Source organism: Alosa alosa, chromosome 16, assembly GCF_017589495.1.
Source record: "Alosa alosa isolate M-15738 ecotype Scorff River chromosome 16, AALO_Geno_1.1, whole genome shotgun sequence".
Lineage (NCBI taxonomy): Eukaryota > Metazoa > Chordata > Actinopteri > Clupeiformes > Clupeidae > Alosa > Alosa alosa.
The window spans coordinates 19,471,870-19,492,430 of record NC_063204.1 but is presented as its reverse complement, the minus strand read 5'-3'; the positions used below and the strand labels follow the sequence as shown (position 1 = coordinate 19,492,430).

Below are 20,561 nucleotides of genomic sequence, written 5' to 3'. Positions count from 1 at the left end.
TTAGCTGCAGTCAGTCATTCAACATGATGTTTTCTTCTAGTTTTGTCTCCTAAAACATTTTGACATTTTGATCTGGTTTTATTCCATATCTTTTATTCCATATTTATTCCATATGAATTGATTTATCCTGGTGACACTGAATGCTAGTTGCTTGGCCAAACATAGTTGACTTAACCTATTAAAAATATGTTTGTATAACAATGTCAATTCGGTTTTATATAGAAGATTACAGAAGTGAATATTAATAGTCGACCGAGTCTAAAGGTTGGTTAGATTGGTGTTGTGTGTTGAGAGCAGGATTTGCTTGGTAATCACAACAAAGTGAGGCAAACATTGATGCATGATTGGTGCAAAGAGCAGTAAGGACGCGAAAGACTCTTGGGGGTTGGGAGAGAGAGAAATTGAAAGAGAAAAGCAAAGAGAGAGAAAGAAAGAGAGAGAGAGAGAGAGAGAGAGAGAGAGGCTTGGGGGGGGGAGGGGTGCTACATATCTAGGCAGTGGAGGCCATTTTAATCCCCCTGTCACTCATCATTAACCTTTACAGCTCCAGATTTGTGACCCAAGCTCACTTTCCATTCGATCTCACCAAACATATACTTAAGGACAAGGTGGTAAAGCAGGAGTTAATTCACAGGATCATTTTGGCCATATTAATATGTTCAGGTTCACACCAACGAGCAATCAGACTGATTAAAAGTTGGTGTCCTTTCAGCTTTGAATAGGGTTGTGCCCACCCATTTTCTACTCGTGACTTAACTCATTTCTGATGCATGGAAACCTTCTCGAAGTCTTAATTGTGCAATCAATTACACCAAGTCAGAAGGTATCTATAATAAACTGTAAATCAATGCATGGAAAATGGAATATAACTTTCTGAAATGGACTCGTGAGTGCAGCTCTCTTCCCACCTTGCCTCTCTGCCAAGCAAACAACAAAGTCAAGTCGCCCCTCTTTTTTTGCCCCCTCTCCCTTCTCCTCCCTCTGCCAGAGACGTGCACAGAGAGTCTGTGAAGGGGAAAAACACATATACACATGGAGGGCAGGCCGCACAGAATGACTGTTTGTTGGGGCTGTGAAAGGGAGCCTTTTTTTGCACACAGTGAGTGTGTCGCCTCGACATGCAAATGAAACCAAGAAAACGCCGGTTTTCTCTAGTGAGAAGGTTGCTGTGTGCCAGTTGTAAACAAATATGGTACATCTGACAACTAGCACACCTCATCAACACTACTGTCTGCACTTATATTATTAAATTTATATTATTAAATGTTAAAATATTTGAATGATTTTATATTCAATCGGGAAAACCCCACAATTAAGTTTTGTTATTATGCTATTTTCTCTCAGCGTTGCAAAAGAAATCAGGTTTAAGAAATAAATATTTCTGCTCAGACTGTTTTTCCATATGGGCTCTTGCCTTAAACCTTCCTATACACTGGTTCTAATCAAAAGGATATATATTATCTGTCCTCAGCACACTCAACAAAGGCAAGGGCTCGCAAGTTTAACAAACAGGTCTTTGTTTCCAAACCTCCAATGACAGAGTTACCAGGGAGAAGAAGAAGAAGAAGAAGAAGGAAAAAAACTCACATTTCCCCAACTCTACTTCAGGGAGGGGGGGTAACCTCTCCTTTCATGGGTAGCTGATGATGTCATATCACTGGTTGGATTCTTCAGTCTCCAAGCAAAGCTATTCCTCTGGTCGGTGATTGGCTAGAGGGTGTACTGGAGGGGGAGGGTGTCCGTTTCTCCGACTCACTCTCTCTCTCTCTCTCTCTCTCTCTCTCTCTCTCACTGCCTGTTCATTAACCCTTTGCCTCACTTAGTCAATCTCCAATTACAGCCATGTTGTTTTTTTCTTCTTACAATCTTAGAACTTCTTAGAAAACAAAAGGAGAGAATAGTACTTTTGAGACTGTTCTCTAGCATTTTACAATAACATGTTGTTATCTGACCACTTCTGTTTTCTAAAACATTGACTTATCTTCAGAATTGTGAACCAAATGCCAATTTTGGTAAAATTACAGAATATGTCAAGTAAATGGTATTGTCAATTGTTCAAAAGAAATATGTGTACGAAAAGCCATATAAACAAATACACACTATAGATGAGCCATAAGAATTTCTATATAACTTTGTTCTGGTATGATTTTGTGACAGAGGCCTAAACTGTGTGATTAATTCATTACGGTTTTGTTTTGACTATCAGGTCCCAGTGGTTCTAGACAGGCAGGCAGTAGGGAGGCAGTGTGCGCTGATTGGCCTCCCACTGAATAACAATACCCCGAACGTGGCGGCAGAGCAGGCTGCAGCCACAGGTGACCAGCTGTCCAGCTTTCTTACCCTTGCCTTAGGGACAGCTGGAGCCATCAATCTGGCGTGAGTGTGTGTCTCTTTCCCTGTCTCTCTCTCTCTCTCTCTCTCTCTCACACACACACACACACACACACACTGCACTTTGCACTTCACCCTGACTGACTGGCACCCCAGTCCAGACTGTGTGAGGGTATCATAATGTGAAGACACATTTTTTGGGGGGGACAGAATAACTTTGAATGTCTTACCATGGTATATATTCACAATATGCATATTTTGTACTATCAGTCATACATGTATGTGTGTATGGAAGCATTTATGCCTACATTTGTTTATATATTGCGTGTGTACAAATAGATACATTGTGTGTTTGTATTTCTGTATTGCATGCAGGTATACATGTTTTGTATGTATAAGTGAGAGAGATTCATTTTCACAATAGTGATGATTATAATATTGTAGGTAGCATAAATAAACCCTACAGGCATAAGAAGATGTAACACATCAAACATGTGTGAATAGATGTGTTGTTGAGGTAGTCCACACACAGCACGTGCAGCTGTGGTCTTCTTTTTTTTTTGTTCCGTCCGCAGATGGAAAGTATTGAGGGCCATCATTGTGCTCTTTGTGGGGCCATCTTCCAGTGAAGTCTCTGGCACACTTTTAAAGAGTGAGCCGGTAATGTATTCAAGGCCGATTTGTTGTCGCTGGCAACAAGGTACCCCTCCCCCCTGCTCATTGACTGAGGAGGTGGTGGTGGTGATGGTAGGGGTTCTCTTCTTGGAAGAGAAGACAAACATTTGTGAGTGTCAGTGTTTGCCAAAACTTTTCTTCTTCATTAAATGGCGCTCTCTCTCTTTCTCTTGCTCTCTCTCTCTCTCCCTCTCTTAGTTGTTCAGTTATTAAAATGGATATATATATCAGCATTTGCCAGTCATGCTCTGTCAACATTAGTGCAATTTTGGTTTTTCCATTTCAGCATGCCATCATCATTATTTCATTACATAACAAGGCCATTTAATGTAGCCCTCCAGAAGAATCAAACAGCTTGTTTGTGAACGTGCACCGGCCGATGAACAAAATCCCTGTAATGACACGTTTTAGGTGGACCGTGCTGTTTGCGCCCAGTATAAACCCCCTAAGCACTAGTCAGCCCTTTTGCGGTTTGAGGCGGTGAGGTGGATGTTGATTAGTGTTGTGGTTGTGTTAGTGCCGAGTGCAGAGTTGAGTTGAGCCAATGGGGCTGAATTCCTCATTAATGATGGGGGGGGGCAGTGTCATACGACAGGGCCACTCAGGACTCTCAGACGGGACATTATTTGTGTCTAAATGTGCCGAGGCAACAGCAGCTAATCATAGAGTTGGGGAACGTATGTAAGTCACACTCTAGGCTCTCTCTCTGACACAGGCCAACACATACAGACATACACACAATACACTCACATATACAGACACACTCACTAACATTGACCTACTAATATGATACACAGACAAACATACATACAGAACAAGCATCATAAACTCACACACACACACACACACACACACACACACACACACACACACACACACACACACGCACACACACACACACACACACACACAAAAACACACCCTTAAAAAAAGGCACACTTCAGGTGAAGCTCTACCCATTACAACACTACTTAAGCTAATTACGAGTGTGCCACATTTCCAGAGCTGTCTCTTGCTACGCCGTCAGACATCCGTCTGTTCACCAGAAAATCTAATGTGTCACACAACAATTACAGTGGAACCGGGTGTGGGACCTTATAGTGAACTGGGTGTGGGACCTTATAGTGAACTGGGTGTGTTGCTGGGAATGAAGGCAACAGTGATGGCACATTACAGTACATCTTCACGTTAATTGCTCCATCTCTTTAGCCAGCTGATGTCTACAACTGTGTTGACATGGGCAAGGCACCCTGTTCACTTTCAACTAGCCAATGGCAAAAGAGAGGAGTTTCATCACAAGAAGTGAAAGGTATAGTCTTTGTCAAGCAAATCACTGTTCCCACACAGTGTGATGTCATTATGTGTGGCCCATTCAGGTATCTGTGTGGCCAGGGGTGTAAACACCATGGCAACAGCAGCCTAGATTGTGATTCATTTGTATTAGATAATAGCCTACATAGCATAACAGGCTAAATATAGGCTTATTCCACATCTATGTGTAAAACACTCACGTTCTCATATGGGCGAAGTTTGCTCTTCTAATATAAAATAGAAAAAAATATATAGCCTAACTTTACAACCTGGAGTTTGGATCAAATAAATAACTAATCACTAAATCAAATGGTCTTGAATGCGTAGTGTTGAAACGTTGTTGTGTCGTCACAACTAAAATGGGATTCAAACACTGGCTGTTACAGTAATCTGACTCATCATTTCTAATGAAGCTGACTCAATGGCGTATTTTGACGGTAAATCGTGGTGGACAGAAGAGAACACAGTGAAAATCTTTAACAGGCAAGACTATAAACATATTAGGATATCTGCGTTAATACCATAACATTATCAGCATAATACAGAATTTCTACAGTAGCCTAACTCTGTAGGCTCAATGGGTTACAAACTGAAAGTCTACGTGAATTTCAGAGGTGACAGACCAGGGGGCGGTCACGCTATTATTGTCATTATATAGGCTACGCTACCTTTTTAAGTATTTAGACATAAAATTGCTATGACATCTAAAATGGATATGTAATAAAAGTGATTGCTATCAGGGTGCTTCTGCGGCAGGACTGCCAGTTCAGTCGGAACTGAGGCAGGAAGCAGCGTGGGCAGTCTCTCCCTCTGTCACCGCCTGCGTCAGACGCCAGGAGGGAGTTTTCCACTGACGAAAAAGGTTGCGCTGCCGAGCAGACTGGTTCAGACAAGGGAAACGCTTCAGCTGGTACGGTGTCCATACAATAGCGAGACAAAAACCGAAGGCTCTGTGCACGGATAAAGCAACATAGTGTCGCCTGGATTACTATTATTTCATCTGCTTATTTCTTCTATTGTTACTAATGGTGATCGGATACGTTAGTCCTTGGTAAGTGTCGGGATCCACTACACTTGTAATTATGTCCAATAGGCTCTGGGGTGTAGGGTAGCCAAATAGTTTGAATGCTCCTTTTCCTATGTCACTGGAACAGATACGCTGTCGTGGTAATGATTTTTTTTCTTAGGGAAGTTTGTTTGTCTGTGAGATGTGAGGCATCTGTTTGTCGATGTAACTTTATGCTGTTATTACACTTTTTATGCAATGTATAGCAGATCTGTCGGCGCTAAAAGGGCACTATGTAATTCTTAGCGAGTGGTGCTAAAATATTAAAACCTAACATGTTAATGTTCTCTCTTGTCAGATATTAGGTTAGGTTACTAGACCTATATCGATATATTTGTCATTCAATAATTATAGCCAGTCTTTGACCATGAGCCATGTAATAAGGCTTACATTTTCAACCACTGTAAGGAGCGTGTCGCTTAACATAACAAACTGATAACGTTATGTTGACTCGCAGTTGTCCGCTAGTGTAGCCTGTTACATCTGGGATGACTGTGGACTGTTTCTCGCAGGGGGTGTATTTCCCATCAAATCAGACTTTATTCGCGGTGGATGCGCTCACAATTGCGATAGCCTAGACCTTGTTATCCAATAGTTTGGATTTGGTATGATAACTGCTCCTGTTAGTTGTAGCCTACGAGAGCCAAAGTAAATTGATTCCATGTAGTTCTCTGCGGTGGCGCGTCTCTCGTAACTAGAGCGACTCCTGAAGGTACTACAAGACTTTTCAGGGAGTGAGTGTTGTAATTAGCATTAATCATTGGGATCATCGGGCTTCTATGAGCAATAGTGTGCTTGCCAGTTTGCCACCGGCAGGTTAACCAGACAGACGCGTTGTGACGTGATTGATTGCCAGTGAATTCATCCATCAGCGGTAGCCTATTAGTCGCCTTTGATGAAGACACTGATTGCGTTACAATGTGTCGCCTGTTTAATGAGCAGGTGATTCCACATTAGTTGCGTCGGCCTACCCTAGCCATGTTCATTCAGGTAAGCGTGTGTATCCTGCCTACCGAATAGGCGCTCTGTTACAATATTTATATCAGCCTACCTGTTGGGATTGTTTTGTTTTATTGACGATAGCAGAGCCTTAGGGTAGTATAACAGTGATGCTCAGGAATTCCTGGAAAGTTCAGTTTATTTTTTAATTATCACCAAAATTATTTTCTCTGAGGCTTTATCCCTTACTTATCGCTTGTTGAAAAAATTCTACTGTGCGGGCGATTTTAACACGGAACTCTGATGGTATGCTGTATTGCTGTCTCTAGCGCGACCTCACTCGCTTGTTTGTGGGAATCATGTTCTTTCAGATTATGGTCGCTTGAATGAGTCTTTGTTTAGACTCTGCTCTAATAGGCTGCTGTGTGGCTTGTTGGTTCGTCGTTTGCCTGGCTATTTTTTTTTTCCATGTGAAATGACTTCACTATCGTTCCTCTTAACAAGCCTACTGAGCATGTCCAGGGCTGCAATTAATTGTTTTGCTGTGTGTGCCTGTTAAACCACAACGTCTTTAAAAATGTAACACTAGATCTAAAGAGCTTGATATTTTAGATTTGTAGCCTAAATTTGAACTGATTTTGAGTAAGAGAAAATAAGTAGAGCAAAAAAATTGATTAATTATATGTTGGAAATGCAATGTGATGGAATCCTCTTTATTGAAATAAACCAGTGAGAATACACAGACTGTAGGGCAGACAGGTGTGGCTGCAAGGTTAGGGGATTAAGATACTGTCTCACTGATATCCTGTCCAATGCCACCTCACAGGTCTCACATATAGGCTAAGTCGACACACAGCCTCCTTCCTCAGACAGGCAAGTGGCGGCCAGAATCGCCCTGGTCCTTGAGTCGCTTGTTTTCACCCGAACAGGAAGTAGTAGTGTTTCACTGGAAACCACATGCTTTTGCTGAGCCACTCTGTCTGTTTTCTTTTCCCTTCACATCTCCTCTTGTAAAACAGAGTCGGCGGTGGGGTTAATCAGTGGTTCCTTGCCACTGTCTGCTTGTCTGCTATGCTTGTTCCACCATCCCATGTGTTTGCATGTTCACTGGCTGTGCTGGGGCTTTTGTGTCTTGGGATGGGGGGTAAGCTAGCAGAGGGGTCCCATCTGTTTTGTCATTCTCCAGCATTCCTCACAGCTTGTGAGGTACCAGCGAGTGGCCCAGACAAGGGGTGACCCCTCTAACACACACACACACACACACAGAGGGGGGAAACTTGGAGAGAGACTGACCTCCCTAGGGAGTCTCCAAGCATTAGAGACTATTGTCTGACTCATTTTCTATGAGTGAGCTAGTTAGCCAATCTCTTTGCCATGTCACAAGTCCAAAAATATAATGTCCATGCTGATCTATATGTGATTGCTTTTGTTACTTGTGTGTATAACACACATGCAACATTTTGTGTAATTTAATTTGGTTCAGTTGATGCAGTCTATGCAGGGCCAATTGGGACTTCGTTCATGCAGTTAATGACAAGCTGACAAACTCCCCAGACAGCAGTTTGCACTGGGTCTGATCTGGCCCTGATCTGGTGTGAACCGAGCGAGCCAACTCTTTATGGTGGCGTGCATGTGTGTGCTGAAGGGCTGTCACACACGGAGCTCTTATCAGAGTCTCTGGAAGCTATAAAGCCCAACTCGTGCTGCCACCACTTGAGCTGGATTTGTTATTTCAGTGCTATTCATGGATGCATTCGGGAATCTGGAGGAATTTGGTGTGTTTGGTTCCTCCTCAGTGAAAAGACATTAGCCGTGGTAGTTTTTCATGCCCACCATCAGTAGGGGGGTAGGGCAGGCGGCGTAAGCTGCTTGTGGAATTTACGAACTACGTACTGCCAGCATCACCCACATGTGCTTGTGCAGTATGTGGTGGTCAGGCAAGAATGCAACTAACAGGCCCAAAAGCAATCCTCCAGCATAAGGTCTGCATCAGGCCCTAACAGGTGTGCCCTTAAAAGGCATCTCTGGCTCTTGCGTGTGTCCCGGCAGGGACACTAGTGCACCAGAGAACGGAGGGAGCGCATCTGGGTTCAATCGAGTCCCTTCCATCCCACATTACAGAGGGGCTCGCCCTGCCAGAATGGAATGCCTGTGGCTTGGAGGCATCGAATTATTTGTTTGTTTAAAGTCCCTTGCTGCACCAGCACTACTATCTGGGAAGGATATGCACACAAGGTTTGTGTGTGTGTTTGTGTGTGAGAGAGAGAAACTGAGAGACACAGGAACAGAATGTTTCTCTGGCAAAAGTGGACTTTTTTTCAGATGGGCTCTTGATTGTGGTTGGAAGCAGCCATCTCTGGAGAGAGAGCTGGGGTGTTTGGTGCTGTTGAGCCACCAGGTGGAGTTTTTGTCTCTCTTTATATGCCCCCCAACGTCATCATGCCTGGATTTCTCTGACAGTTGTGAAATTTCATGACTTCCTCATGAGTTGTATCTGGATATTACCCACCCCACCCATTAGATTGCATTCTAAGTGCTGTTACAGTACAGCAGTGCACATAACGAGAGAGAGAGAGGGAGATAAAGTGGTAGAGAACGGGGTGTAATTGCACAAAGGGGTGCTTTGATCTGCCACAGATGACTGCAAGGCGCCCACGCCCCCCCAGGTGTAATAGCTGGCTATCAACACTTTTTGTGAATGGCATGCAAATACGACGTGCAGATCGGGTTAGCGTACGTTCAGTGCTGAAGAGCTCTCTTATCAGCTGTGGACGTGCTGCTGCGTAACCAGCTGCTGGGGCAAAGTCAACTTTCCAGCACCAATTCTGTGTGTCCGAGCGAGTGTGTGCAGAAGCATCAGCTCAGTATAGCTCAAGCAGGCTGCTTGGCTGTGTTCACTCTGGCTTGATCCACCCCGGTGCTGGACCAAAGGGTTGGTGAGTCCAGCGGTTTTAACTGCAATTTATTTCAGGATTTGTATGCGCCTCTGGAGAACTGTTTAGTAATCTGTGTTGAAGCTTATTGTAAAACGATTTCATTTTGGGATATGTAGGTGTGCAACTCCCATAATTTGACTTTCAAACTATCTGGGTTTTTTTTTTTTTTTTTTTTTTTTTTTGATGGCTTGTTTAGAAGATAAAATAAGTGATAATGCTATTAATGAAAATGAGTATCATCCGTTGATCCTTTGAAGAGAGTTAATGCTGTTCAAGAGTGCTTCAACAGAGAACTCCCACCTGTGGGTTTTGATAGGTGTGTGTGTAGGGAGAGAGAAGGGGGATATTTTTATACTCTGGATCACTGCCAAAAGGTTTTCACAGTTCCCCAGTGTTCTTTTGTTGCGCAGAACAGAGAGTTTGTGAAAGCATACCACCAGCCTCTGTTTGTAACATCTAGGCAGAGTCATCTCAACCTACCCTGCTGACCTGATCAGAGGTGTGTGTGTGTGTGTGTGTGTGTGTGTGAGCTCCTCCAGTGGACAACCCTTTTATTTTCATTGCCCCCTGCGTGAGATTTATCTTTCTCAGATGGATGACCGCTGGGAATACCTCATCTTATGGTGTGTGTCTGTGTTGCCTCTGCCTTTTTATTGCTCTGTCTTAGCAGCTTGATGGAATGACAGCGATGCATAATTTATGGAGTAGCGAAATCGCTTGCTGTTCCCCCATCTCGCCTGTCTGATCAGATCCCTCTCATCTCCAGGGCCTGGCGAAAGGTCTCGTCCTCCGCAGCCTCCACATGAGGTCCTCAGTGTCCATGTTTTCTTTTAATTTGTTCATTATGTTGCATCTCTTTCTGCATCCTTCTCAATCCACGTGGTTGTGCTGGAGGGGGTGAGGGACCCCAGACGTGACTCTCTCAGACTGTAAGATTATGTCCTCAACCCCCCTTCCCCTCCTCTCTTCACCTCTCTCTCCCTCGCTCTTTGGGATTAGCTCCTCTTCATTGTTTCTGCCCGTTGAACAAGATTAACAAATCAATGTGTCAGGTAGGCTGCAGTCAAAAGACAATGACCCAGTTCTGACACCATAGATGGCCCCCACTCTCTCCCCTCCTCCTTTCACTCTCCCTTGCCCTCCCTCTATGGCCACTGCCTTTAATTAAAACTCCTCAGCTCTCTCTCTCTCTCTCTCTCTCTCTCTCTCTCTCCCTTCTCTCCCTCCTTCCTCCCTCAGGGGCATCCATCCTTGCAGTTTTGTCTGTCCTCTTTACACAAATGTGTGTGTTGGTGTGTCAATGTTACATTGAATGGAAGGGCTTGTGTCTCTTAACTTTTTGTTTTGGGAGAGGCTTGGTGATCCATACACTCCAGGCTTTGGAGCCCTGATAAAGCTGAATGCAAATGCCTGGAGATTAGTCTGTGGTTGGAAAAAGTATACAGGTACGATTTCATAGTCAAATGAGAAGATTGTGATCAGTCTTTTTTACTTCACAGAGGAAGTCCTTGAGTCTTTGTCACTGCCTCCTTGGCAGCTCACTCAACATATCACTATATATAGTGAGTGTATATAAAGCCTTTGGTTGTCTAAACAAGGGTGCCGTAGTGCTGAATCGGTGCATGCTCAGCGTTATGAGCGAGGCCACCCCATTGGTCTCAGTCCGTGCCCTGCGCGTGTCTTGTGCTGTGGCCATGCGCTGCTGCTGGCCTTGCGTAACGCCTCACATTGACTGTGGCGGCAGATACACCGTGGCGCATGGAGAGGGGGCTTTGAAGTACCAGGCAATTATTATTTTTTTTATTGTTTGCTGTGGGGATGCTTACGTAATACAGGCAGATAAGGCCACTCAGGCGTTGAGTCCCATGCGGATTTACAGTTCCTTGAAAGACACTGGGGCGGGTGAGCAGGCGGTAGGGGGTGTAAGGAAGATTTGGCTGCTGGATGGGAACACCTTGGCCCTGGCACCTCCTGTGTGTGAGAGCTTGGCAGTGCAGCCTGGGGTACAGATGACACTGACAGTGTCTCGCCGTCTGACACATTGGTGACCTCACATGCCTCCCTCTGTGCCCTCCTGCTGTTTCTCTGCTACTTAGCTTCTACTGACTAAAACACATTTAGAAGGAGATTCAACAGAAGGGATCTCTTGTTACAAAGTGTCTGGTTTGTTTATTTATCTCCCTAAATGTTCTCTAGTCTGTACCCACTAGTGAGTCACTTGTCTGAGAATCTTTATTAGTATGCGTCATCTTCAGTAGAGTGTGTTTTCTTGTCTGGGAGGGGTTTGGCATGGAGGGGGTGAGACGTTGTGTACAGACCTTACTGATGACGATCTCATCTTGAAGTCTTGACCGTCTCATTTTTTTTTCCTGGAAGTGTGGTGGAGTAGACAGTCGGCCAGGGAACCAGTCAGTCATGCACTCACTTGACAGACTGGGTCATTTGCAAGCTTTATTTATCACCCAGATTCCAGCCTTTCAGGAACATGCGTTCTTCGGTTGTGGTCCCTGGAAACGAACATGATTTCATTGCCTTGATGGCCTAAGAACAGACGTCACATCTGTTTATGAGGCTGTTGAACACGAGAGGGCTTCAAAGACACGGGGCTGTGCAGTTAATTAGGACACTGGAGGGAGGTGTGTGTATGTGTGTGTGACTGAGAGACAGACTTACAAGCTCTAAAGAGGCAATAACAACAACTTGAGCCCAGGAGACGAGGTCAAAAGGAAACCCTGTGTGTGTCCTTGTTTTTGGACACACAATGCATAATCCTGAGATCTTGCACGTCTTAATAGTCATGATCATCCTAGTATTCTGTATCCGAGCCTCTGTACTCCTGTCTTCTTCAGAGTCCAGACACTGGCTGGGTCAGCAGGTGCAGTCGTAGGGACAAAAAAAGAGGCAGAGTTTGTAAACAAATTGATCTCTGTCTCTGTCTCTGTGTCTGTCTGTATGAAGGAGTGAGCAGACAGCAGTGTAGTGACCTCCGGTGGAAAAATCAACAGATTATTCAGCGGCAGATGCTGATTCTCTCTCTCTCTCTCGCTCACTCGTCAGGAGGCTTTGCTCAGAGAGAGGGGTGACCGCCTAGTGACCGAGCCCTTCTCGTTCCCCTCAAAGGATTGATTGTTTTTACTGCTGAACAAGCGGCTTCTCCTTCTGCAGCTGGAGAGGGGAGGGAAGGAAACTGCGTTCAGTGGAGTTGCATAACAATCATGTTTATTATGCCAGAATCTGTATGCATAGTTACTTCTGAGTGCCTCAACACACAAGCACACGCTCACTTGCTCATACCTGCAAGACTCACAGAATCTTCCAAACATGCCTGGTGTAAAACTGGTGTGTTAAGTGTGAGGTGGGGAGCTGAAGGCTACATCCTTTTGAGGGTGCTTGTGCTAGGCTGCCATCTCTGTGTGTGCACTTCTTCGCTGCTGATCAATGCTTTCGTTTGGCTGATTGGATTTGTAAGCAGGTGAAGGGTCTGGTAATTGTTGACTTGGCCTGATTGATTGCTTCCTGTTCCCCTCGAGGCCTCCAAGGGGCTACTGAGCACGCACTCGGCGGTGCCCAATCAGAAAGGCCAGTGAGCGAGAGAGAACACCCAGTTTGGCTCCTCGGAAGTGCCATTGTTGGAAATGTTTAACAGGCTTGGCGTGCGTGGAGGTCTGCTGGACATGTTTGATTTGATCAGAGGTCGCTGCTGGAGGTTGTTGGCTATATGGGTTGGGTTGGGTTTGGCTTGGCCCTGTTCCCAGCAGCTGTTGTGTTTATTAGCCTTGAAATGTGTTTAAAGTTGAGTCTTTGTGCTTCATGTCCATTTATATAACAAAGTTGATGACAAAGCATATTGGGGAGGGAGAACATGCTATGGTCATACCAATTACACACACACACACACACACACAGTGCCCCTGAGGCATGACATATTTTTGCTGATGATGTCAAATTAGCATGTTTGTATGTAATGAGAAACAAGGTAATTACTATGCTAATGACATTAGCCTCACATAAGATTGATAATTAATGTATTTTCCCCCCCTCCATCTCCATCTCTTCTCTCTGCTGCAGATCATCTACCGCCATGAGTGGGGTTCTGAAGAGGAAGTTTGACGAGGTGGATGATGACCAGTGCTACTCCTCGTCCTCCCCATCGTCCCTTACCTCCTCTGCGGGATGGGACTCGGATGGCGAGAGCTGCTTTTCTGACACGCTGGACTCCCCTAGCTCGCCGGCAACAGCTCCAACCAGTAAGTGTCCCATCCATCCTTTTTTTTCCCCATAGTTAGTTGGCACACACGGCACGCACACACGGCACACACACACACGGCACACACACACACACACGGCCCACACAGAAAGCACACGTCACAAAGCTGGTCCTTATCTCTGTGAATGGGCTCCCAGTGTCCCAACTGATAAGGCCTAGGTTAGATCGGCTGCTGATTGCCATGCAGTAGTTAAACTTACACATTGCAAATGCAACCCACTGCCTCTGTGCTTGCAGCCTAACAAAATAACACACATGTCAGTTACGTTGGTAACAAGGGATTTGAAGGACCCATACATTTTTTAGCAGTAGCATTCCTTTTGGAAAGGCTTGGCAGCAAAAAAGCCAGTGTGGCTTTGTGTAAAGACTGTTGTTCTCTGTGTAGAGTCCATGCCACTTGAGGCCTGCTTTTTCTGCCCCCACTGTGCACACATGCTCTATGGCGTCCTAAGAAATCATGGGAGGAGGGGGGCCGGGGGAGCAAGGGCAAGCAGTTGTGACGTTCCCAGGATTACGGGGCACAGAGCCAGTGAGCGTCAGTGTGGCAAAGAGCCAGTCGGTCCAGCACAGACGGGGCCTTGTCCGAGAGGCCTGTGCATACACTCGGCACAGGTGCTGCAGGAGGTCAAGAGGAGATGGCGGCAGGGGGGGGGGGGTAAGAGATGAGAGTTAATCTGGAGAGGTGTGTGTTTGTTGGTGGCTGAGCATGTGTCAGGAGTCTGATGTGGTCAAGACCCTGCAGAGCTGCTCAGCCTGAGTCATATTCACTAGTAGCGCTAGAGAGAATGTCTGTCTCTGAGAAAGAAAAGTTATTCCTGCTCAATTCTTCTGTCTGTGCGATCAGAGTCAGGTTCAGACATGTCCACCGGTCCGCGTTTATATATTCACACCAGTAGTCTCCAGCTGCAGAAGCCAGCTAATTTTACAGATTTATTACATTTAATTATCACGCTTGTCTCTGGTTGCCTTTGAAGTCGAGCCTTGTGGTCGTCTTTTGGCAGATTTTTAATTAATGTGACAGACTTTTGAGGCACACTTTTTTTCTTACTGAGCTAGACTGAGAGGAAGCCAGTGTTCTTAAGAATACAGTCAAGGATAGAGAGTATGAAGTAGAATTCCCAGTGAGAGATTTGGAGTAAAATGTCAAAAAGCTGAGCTGGAGTCGAATGGAATAATCTGATCTGTCAACAGAAAATCAGTGAGCTGGTGTTCTGGTTCTAGTTCTGCTGGTGCTAGAATTCATAGAGAGAAAGGGACCCAATTTTGCTGCTGTTGCTCAAATGTTGTGTTCCTGCTGTGCTTTGATCTCCATAGAGCTTTTATGTTGACTGTGTCTCGCATGAAAATGGCCTTCCGGTGTCTGATGGGTAAATGCGTCTGTGGGAGAAGTGGTGCTGCCTGGCTGTTGACAATGACTGGTGGTCCTGTTGTGCTGTGAGGGTGGGGGGTTGTTTGTCAGGGTTGTCGAGGCATATAAAGTTGGACAGAGTGGCCTCTTATTCCCAGCCTCTCTCTCTCCCTCTCTGTGTGTGTGCGCTTGCATTTGGCCTTCCCTGCTCTGCTGTGCTCTTACAAACGTTTACACACTGGTTTGAGATTCTGGCGGTTCTGCTTCCGATGCTCCCAACAGTTGCCGCCTGCCAAAGGGAAATTCCTGGCTGGGCTGTTTGTGTGAGGAGAAGCTTAGTGTGCTGGTTATCCCAGATCACCTTTGCGGGTGAATTCTGAGAACGTCACCCTTAAATATCTTTTCATTGTCTTTAGAGGAATGTTTTTACAAGATTTGTGGTCATCATGACCTAATAGGCTTACTAGTGCCTCAGTAGTGCTAGTACTCACTGTGGAATGGTAGTGGTGGTTCATTTTGCTTTGTGTAGTCTGCCATCTAGTGGTCCTCTGAGAAATCGCAATTTTAAACGTCTCATTAGTTGGAGGGCATTTACTTGAGAGATTTACTTGATTCTCTCTCCCCCCTCAGCACTGGTAAACTTCACATCAAATACTTGCCTGCATGATTTCTGGTTGTTAAAGCATGAATATTGTTAAAGCATTAAACATTTATCCCTTTCTCTCTCTTCCAGCAACGTCCATCCTTAAGAAGTCAAAACGGACGAGGAGAGGCAACGTGCAATTTGACCAGGTGGAGGTGTACTTCTTCCCGCGGTGCCAAGGCTTCACCAGCGTGCCCAGCCGTGGCGGCTGCTCCCTGGGCATGATGCAGAGGCACAGCGCCCAGCGCAGCTACACGCTGGCAGAGTTTGCCGTGGAACAGCGCCTCCTGCGGCGTGAGAAGATGAAGCACCGCATGATGGAGGAGAAGCTGGAGGCCCTCAGGCACAAAGTGAGTTTGGGGGCAGCTGCTTGTTCTAGGGATCAAATTCCGATTTCATGGTAGCTTTTTTTGTTTCTTCATACATGTTAAGACCATGTTTTTATTCAGGTGACTTCTAAATGAATAAAGCATCTTTTGTGTCAAACACAATAATTCTGTATCATGGTGTAGTGTTCATTGTTAGTCATTTCATTTTTTTCATTGTCTTACTTTAATAGGAAAACTGTATTAATATAACATTTCATATATTTAAAACATCAGCCTGAGGACTGTTGTAACTTCTCTTGCTGTTAAGCTTAGAGACTCTTGTTAAAGTGTTTCCTCGACTTTCCTTGCCCCCAGCTGACGAAGAACGGTACTCAGGAGTCGGAAGAGGCCGACCAGCTGACGCTGGACGACATTCCTGAAGACGAGATCGACCTGAGCGGCGTGAACGTGGACGACGGCTCTTTCCTGCAGCCATTCCCGTCCAAACGGCGACACGCACTGCTCAAGGCTGCCGGCGTCAAGAAGATCGACAAGGAGGAGAAGCGCCAGCTGCACGAGCTGAGGCTTTCGCGGGAGAACTGCGGCTGCGACTGCCAAGTGTTCTGCGAGCCCGAGACCTGCAGCTGCAGCCTGGCAGGCATCAAGTGCCAGGTGAGGAGTCCACCTGTGCCTTAAATCAGGACAGATAGCACACCTGTAGCTATGAGATCCTGAAGGATTGAACTGTAACCATTTACACTGACCCGAAACAGTACTGGATGGTGCATCAGGGTTTTTTTTCTTTCATTAGGCTATTCATGTTGCAGGTGTGTCTAGAACTCAGTACAACTGTAAAGTAGATGTTGTATATTTCTGGTATTGTAGATATTGTATTTTCTGGTGCAAACATACCGTGTAATAATATATTTAGAGACATTGTTTAATCTTTTTGATTGTTTACCCTAGAAGGGGATATTGGTAGTTAGTATTAATGATATGCACCACTGTTTACATTTCAAAGCTGCTCTCAGAGGGATGTGATGGAACTGAATTATTAAGTCTTTAATGTTTGGGTGGTTGTTGTTTTTTTTCTTTGTCTCAGATGGACCACTCGTCCTTCCCCTGTGGCTGCTCAAAGGACGGCTGTGGGAACACTGAGGGCCGCATCGAGTTCAACTCGAGCCGCGTGCAAACGCACTACATCCACACCATCATGAAGCTGGAGCTGGAGAAGCGCCTGGAGGAGCACTCGGACCAGGGCGACCGGTCCCCGCCCCCTCAGGAGCATCACGCGCAGGAGTCCCACACCCACCAGCAGACGTCAGCACCGGCCATGCCCGATGTGCCCACTTTCCACTTCAGCTCGGAGCTGACATCGGTCGGGGAGAACAGCTGCAGCAGTGACATGACGGACACGTCAAGCTCGTCGGGCCAGAGTGAGGACTCTGAGGAGAGTCCTGCGGTTGGGGAGCACTCACCGCTGGACGTGGACGAGAATGGCCTCACGCGCATCCTCAGCTTCACCGACACCGACAGTGAGGATGCCAACTGTGGAAACGGTGACATCCGACATGACTGCACCAATGATAATGACAACTGCCAGAAGAGAACCAAGTCGTCATCAACAATGACTACAACTGGCTTCAGCATCTTTGGAACATGTTCGGAGGACAATGACAACTTGTGTGCCACATTCTCAGGCAGGCACGCGGACCTAGACGACAACAGGTCCTCCTCCATGTCAGAACTCTTAGACGAGAACGCCAACCAGGGCAATTCATTATTCCACAGCTGCACGGTCCCCAACACACCTTCACCGTCGTTCGACCACTCATCCAGCTACATGGACCTGAGTCTGTCCTCGGAGTCGGACCTGGAGTTTTTCGATGGCTTCCCCTGCCTGGGCCCCAGCTCACTGTACAACTCCCTCAAGGAGTACGAACACATGGACAACTTTTTTCAGTTCCAGTTGCCTAGCTATCCCAACCTGCCCCAGGGCAATGACCCAGGGACCTGCCTCCTGGAGTCTCTGATTGGCCTATCAGAATCGGTTCCAGAGCCCCCGCCTACTTTCACAGACAATCAATTGCTGGAAGAAGCTATGAAGTTGTCTGTGATGGAATCTGTAAAAGTCTAATGTGAACCAAGATTGTGAAATAGACAGTATTGTACATATTTAAAAAAAAAAAACTTTGGGGACTGGATGTACACATGTATTTACTTTGATGTGAAACATTTTGATGGCTTTGATGTCACTTGCCCCCTCCTGGTATTGAGATTTCTCGTTTGCCTTTTGAAACTTCAGCAGAGCAGTATGTTTAAAGTCATGATCCAATCGGTAGCTAATATTTGTATTGATATGGGGGAAGCCAGCAAGGTAAAACAAAACAAAAAAATTGGCTTTTGAAAGCTCTATGCCCACGGATCAGGGCTCTGGGTATCCCAGTTGGTTTCCCCCGAAGCTTAATTGGTCAGCTACATTTAATTTATATTGTCTTCAGAGGGGGCACGGGGGAGGAAGTCTACCAATATCACAGAATGTGAACCTCAGGGAATTGTTCTAGCTTTTGAAAGAAGCGCTTGGAGACCTGTCCTTTAGATGGGAACTCTTGCTTGACTCTTCAATGGGGCTTTTCACCACGGAAACGATGCCAACATTTTCAAGGCCTAATTTTAAGGAACCTTAATTTTTTCAATCACAAAGCTAGAGGTGAACTCCAGATCCCTCATGATGGCAAACTTAAGAATCTGATATATGGTACACAGTTCCCCCAAAGGCTCCTCAATCAGCACTTTATCTTTGAAGATAGTCATGAAATAAACAAAAGTATAAGGCAGAGGAGCGTGTCTTCATCTCCTTTTGTGTCTTTGAAGTCGAGATTGTTGTAAACTGCCTCTGATGATGGGTCAACAGTTCAGAAGTTTACCAGCTAGAATTACTGAGCATTTTTTATTTATTGTCAAACCAAGAATACTACCGCTGTAAATCATTCAAAAAGGATAGTATAACTAATATCTATTATCAATATCGCTTTTTATTTATTCCTTAAGTTTTATTAGTTTTCTTTTTTTAATTTATTTCTCTAAACACCGATTCAAAGATGTGGAGCATTGTATAACCAGCAAATGCAACCATTTCTATTTTGTCCTTTAATGTTTTTTTTTTATTTTTTATCCTTGTACACCTTGTTCTTTTCTGTGAATGGGAAAGATGAGCATACAAGACGTATTTAATAGTCTATACTATTTCACATTTTTAACATTTTTATTAAATTATTCCTCACTTCAGCAGTAATTTAATTTATTACATTTTGGGGGCAATAACAGAGGGATGTGAAAAAGAAAAGTTTACTATTATGTGCCTGTTCATCAAAGGAGCCATGTTTGCCCTTTTCTTGTACACAGTGGTTGTTTTCCAGCAGTTGGATTGGACTAAACCTACCTATCTGAAGAACTGTGGGTCTGCATTATAGCTTATCATGTAGCTAGGAACTTATACTAAGATTTTCTAACTAATTTGTGTAGATGTAAAAAAAAAGAATTCTAATCTGTATCAATGATGATAAATTATTTTATTAAAAAATGAAATCTGCAATTTTCTTCAAATATTGACACATTTGTAATATATTAATATAGAAAAAAGTATATGAAGACCCTTCATTATCGGGTGAAAGGCCTTTTACAAAGCCCCTCTATGGGGGTAGATGGTCTTCTATTAAACTAAAAACTATGTAAATTTGCTAAGCCAAATTTGATTGTACTCAGAATGTTGAGATATAAACAACTGATCAACCTAACTGTGGCTGTAAATTATTTTCTCTTTTTTCTTTTTGGATCAAGCCTGCATATATTATGCAACTTGTACCATATTATGCAAAACTGTTGCCTGTGTTTGTTTTCATGATGACCTTAAGGCAGATGGAAACGCATTGCTATTCGCCCAATAAGGTGTGATTGGAAAATCACTAGACAAATACATATTCCCATTCAAATGTACATATCCCATCAGAAACATGTCCTGTTCCAACCACAAGTTCTGACTTTATTGGGAGAAGATGCATGTGGGACCCATACATATGTTCGTCTGAGTGGCATAATTTCAAAGAGCAAAATGCACAATCTGAAAAGTATTTGCCTTTTGCTTTCCTTTGCTGTTCTTGAATTCTATTTCATGTCCAAGTGGACTTTGTTTTTTTATTATTATTTTTTAAACACTTTCCCATGAAGATATGAAAACGATGGGTATTTCTTGAGCGTGAATTATTGTATGTTTTCAACAACACTGCTTTTTTTGAAGTGTTTCTTATGTTTGCCTTTTTTGTTGTACATATTTCTTCAGCTTCAGTGGTACTACAGAGCAAACAATGCTGCTTTTTATATTTTCACTCTTTAACTGTTAAAGCTGTTCATTTCAAATCATTCAACAGTAGTTTGTCCCTGCAAATAAAAAAGTTCAGCTTTTTTCTTAAATTATCTGACTTCTGACTTTTGTTATAATTTCAGTACATTTTTTAGAATGGCTTACAGTTTACTGAGCATGTTTGGACCAATTCATGTTTTGTAAAATAGTGTTTAACATATAAATTTAATGGAAGTCTACTTCTTTATACACCAGTATCAAACTATCAAACAACTATCTACTGTGGTCATACGCGTAGATTACGGTGGGGACGGGTGGGATATGTCCCCACCACTATTTATAATTTGAATTTTGTCCCCACCACTTCTAAAAATGTG

At 44.4% G+C, this 20,561-nt stretch overlaps 1 protein-coding gene across 1 annotated transcript; it reads left to right on the top strand.

Moving 5' to 3' along the window:
* The first annotated feature begins 5,089 nt into the window (after window positions 1–5,089).
* csrnp1b (cysteine-serine-rich nuclear protein 1b) lies at window positions 5,090–20,294 on the top strand. Its single transcript, XM_048266490.1, has 5 exons — window positions 5,090–5,368; window positions 13,327–13,505; window positions 15,607–15,866; window positions 16,200–16,496; window positions 16,927–20,294. Exons 2-5 carry the CDS (start codon window positions 13,340–13,342, stop codon window positions 17,959–17,961), a joined length of 1,758 nt encoding a protein of 585 aa, XP_048122447.1. The 5' UTR covers window positions 5,090–5,368; window positions 13,327–13,339; the 3' UTR covers window positions 17,962–20,294.
* The last annotated feature ends 267 nt before the right edge of the window (window positions 20,295–20,561 follow it).

Excerpts from the sequence above, each read along its gene's own strand:
- csrnp1b (XM_048266490.1), top strand. The coding sequence starts at position 13,340 with ATGAGTGGGGTTCTGAAGAGGAAGTTTGACGAGGTGGATGATGACCAG. Across the intron at positions 15,867-16,199 it reads TGGAGGCCCTCAGGCACAAA|CTGACGAAGAACGGTACTCA; the intron begins GTGAGTTTGGGG and ends CCTTGCCCCCAG. Across the intron at positions 16,497-16,926 it reads TGGCAGGCATCAAGTGCCAG|ATGGACCACTCGTCCTTCCC; the intron begins GTGAGGAGTCCA and ends TCTTTGTCTCAG.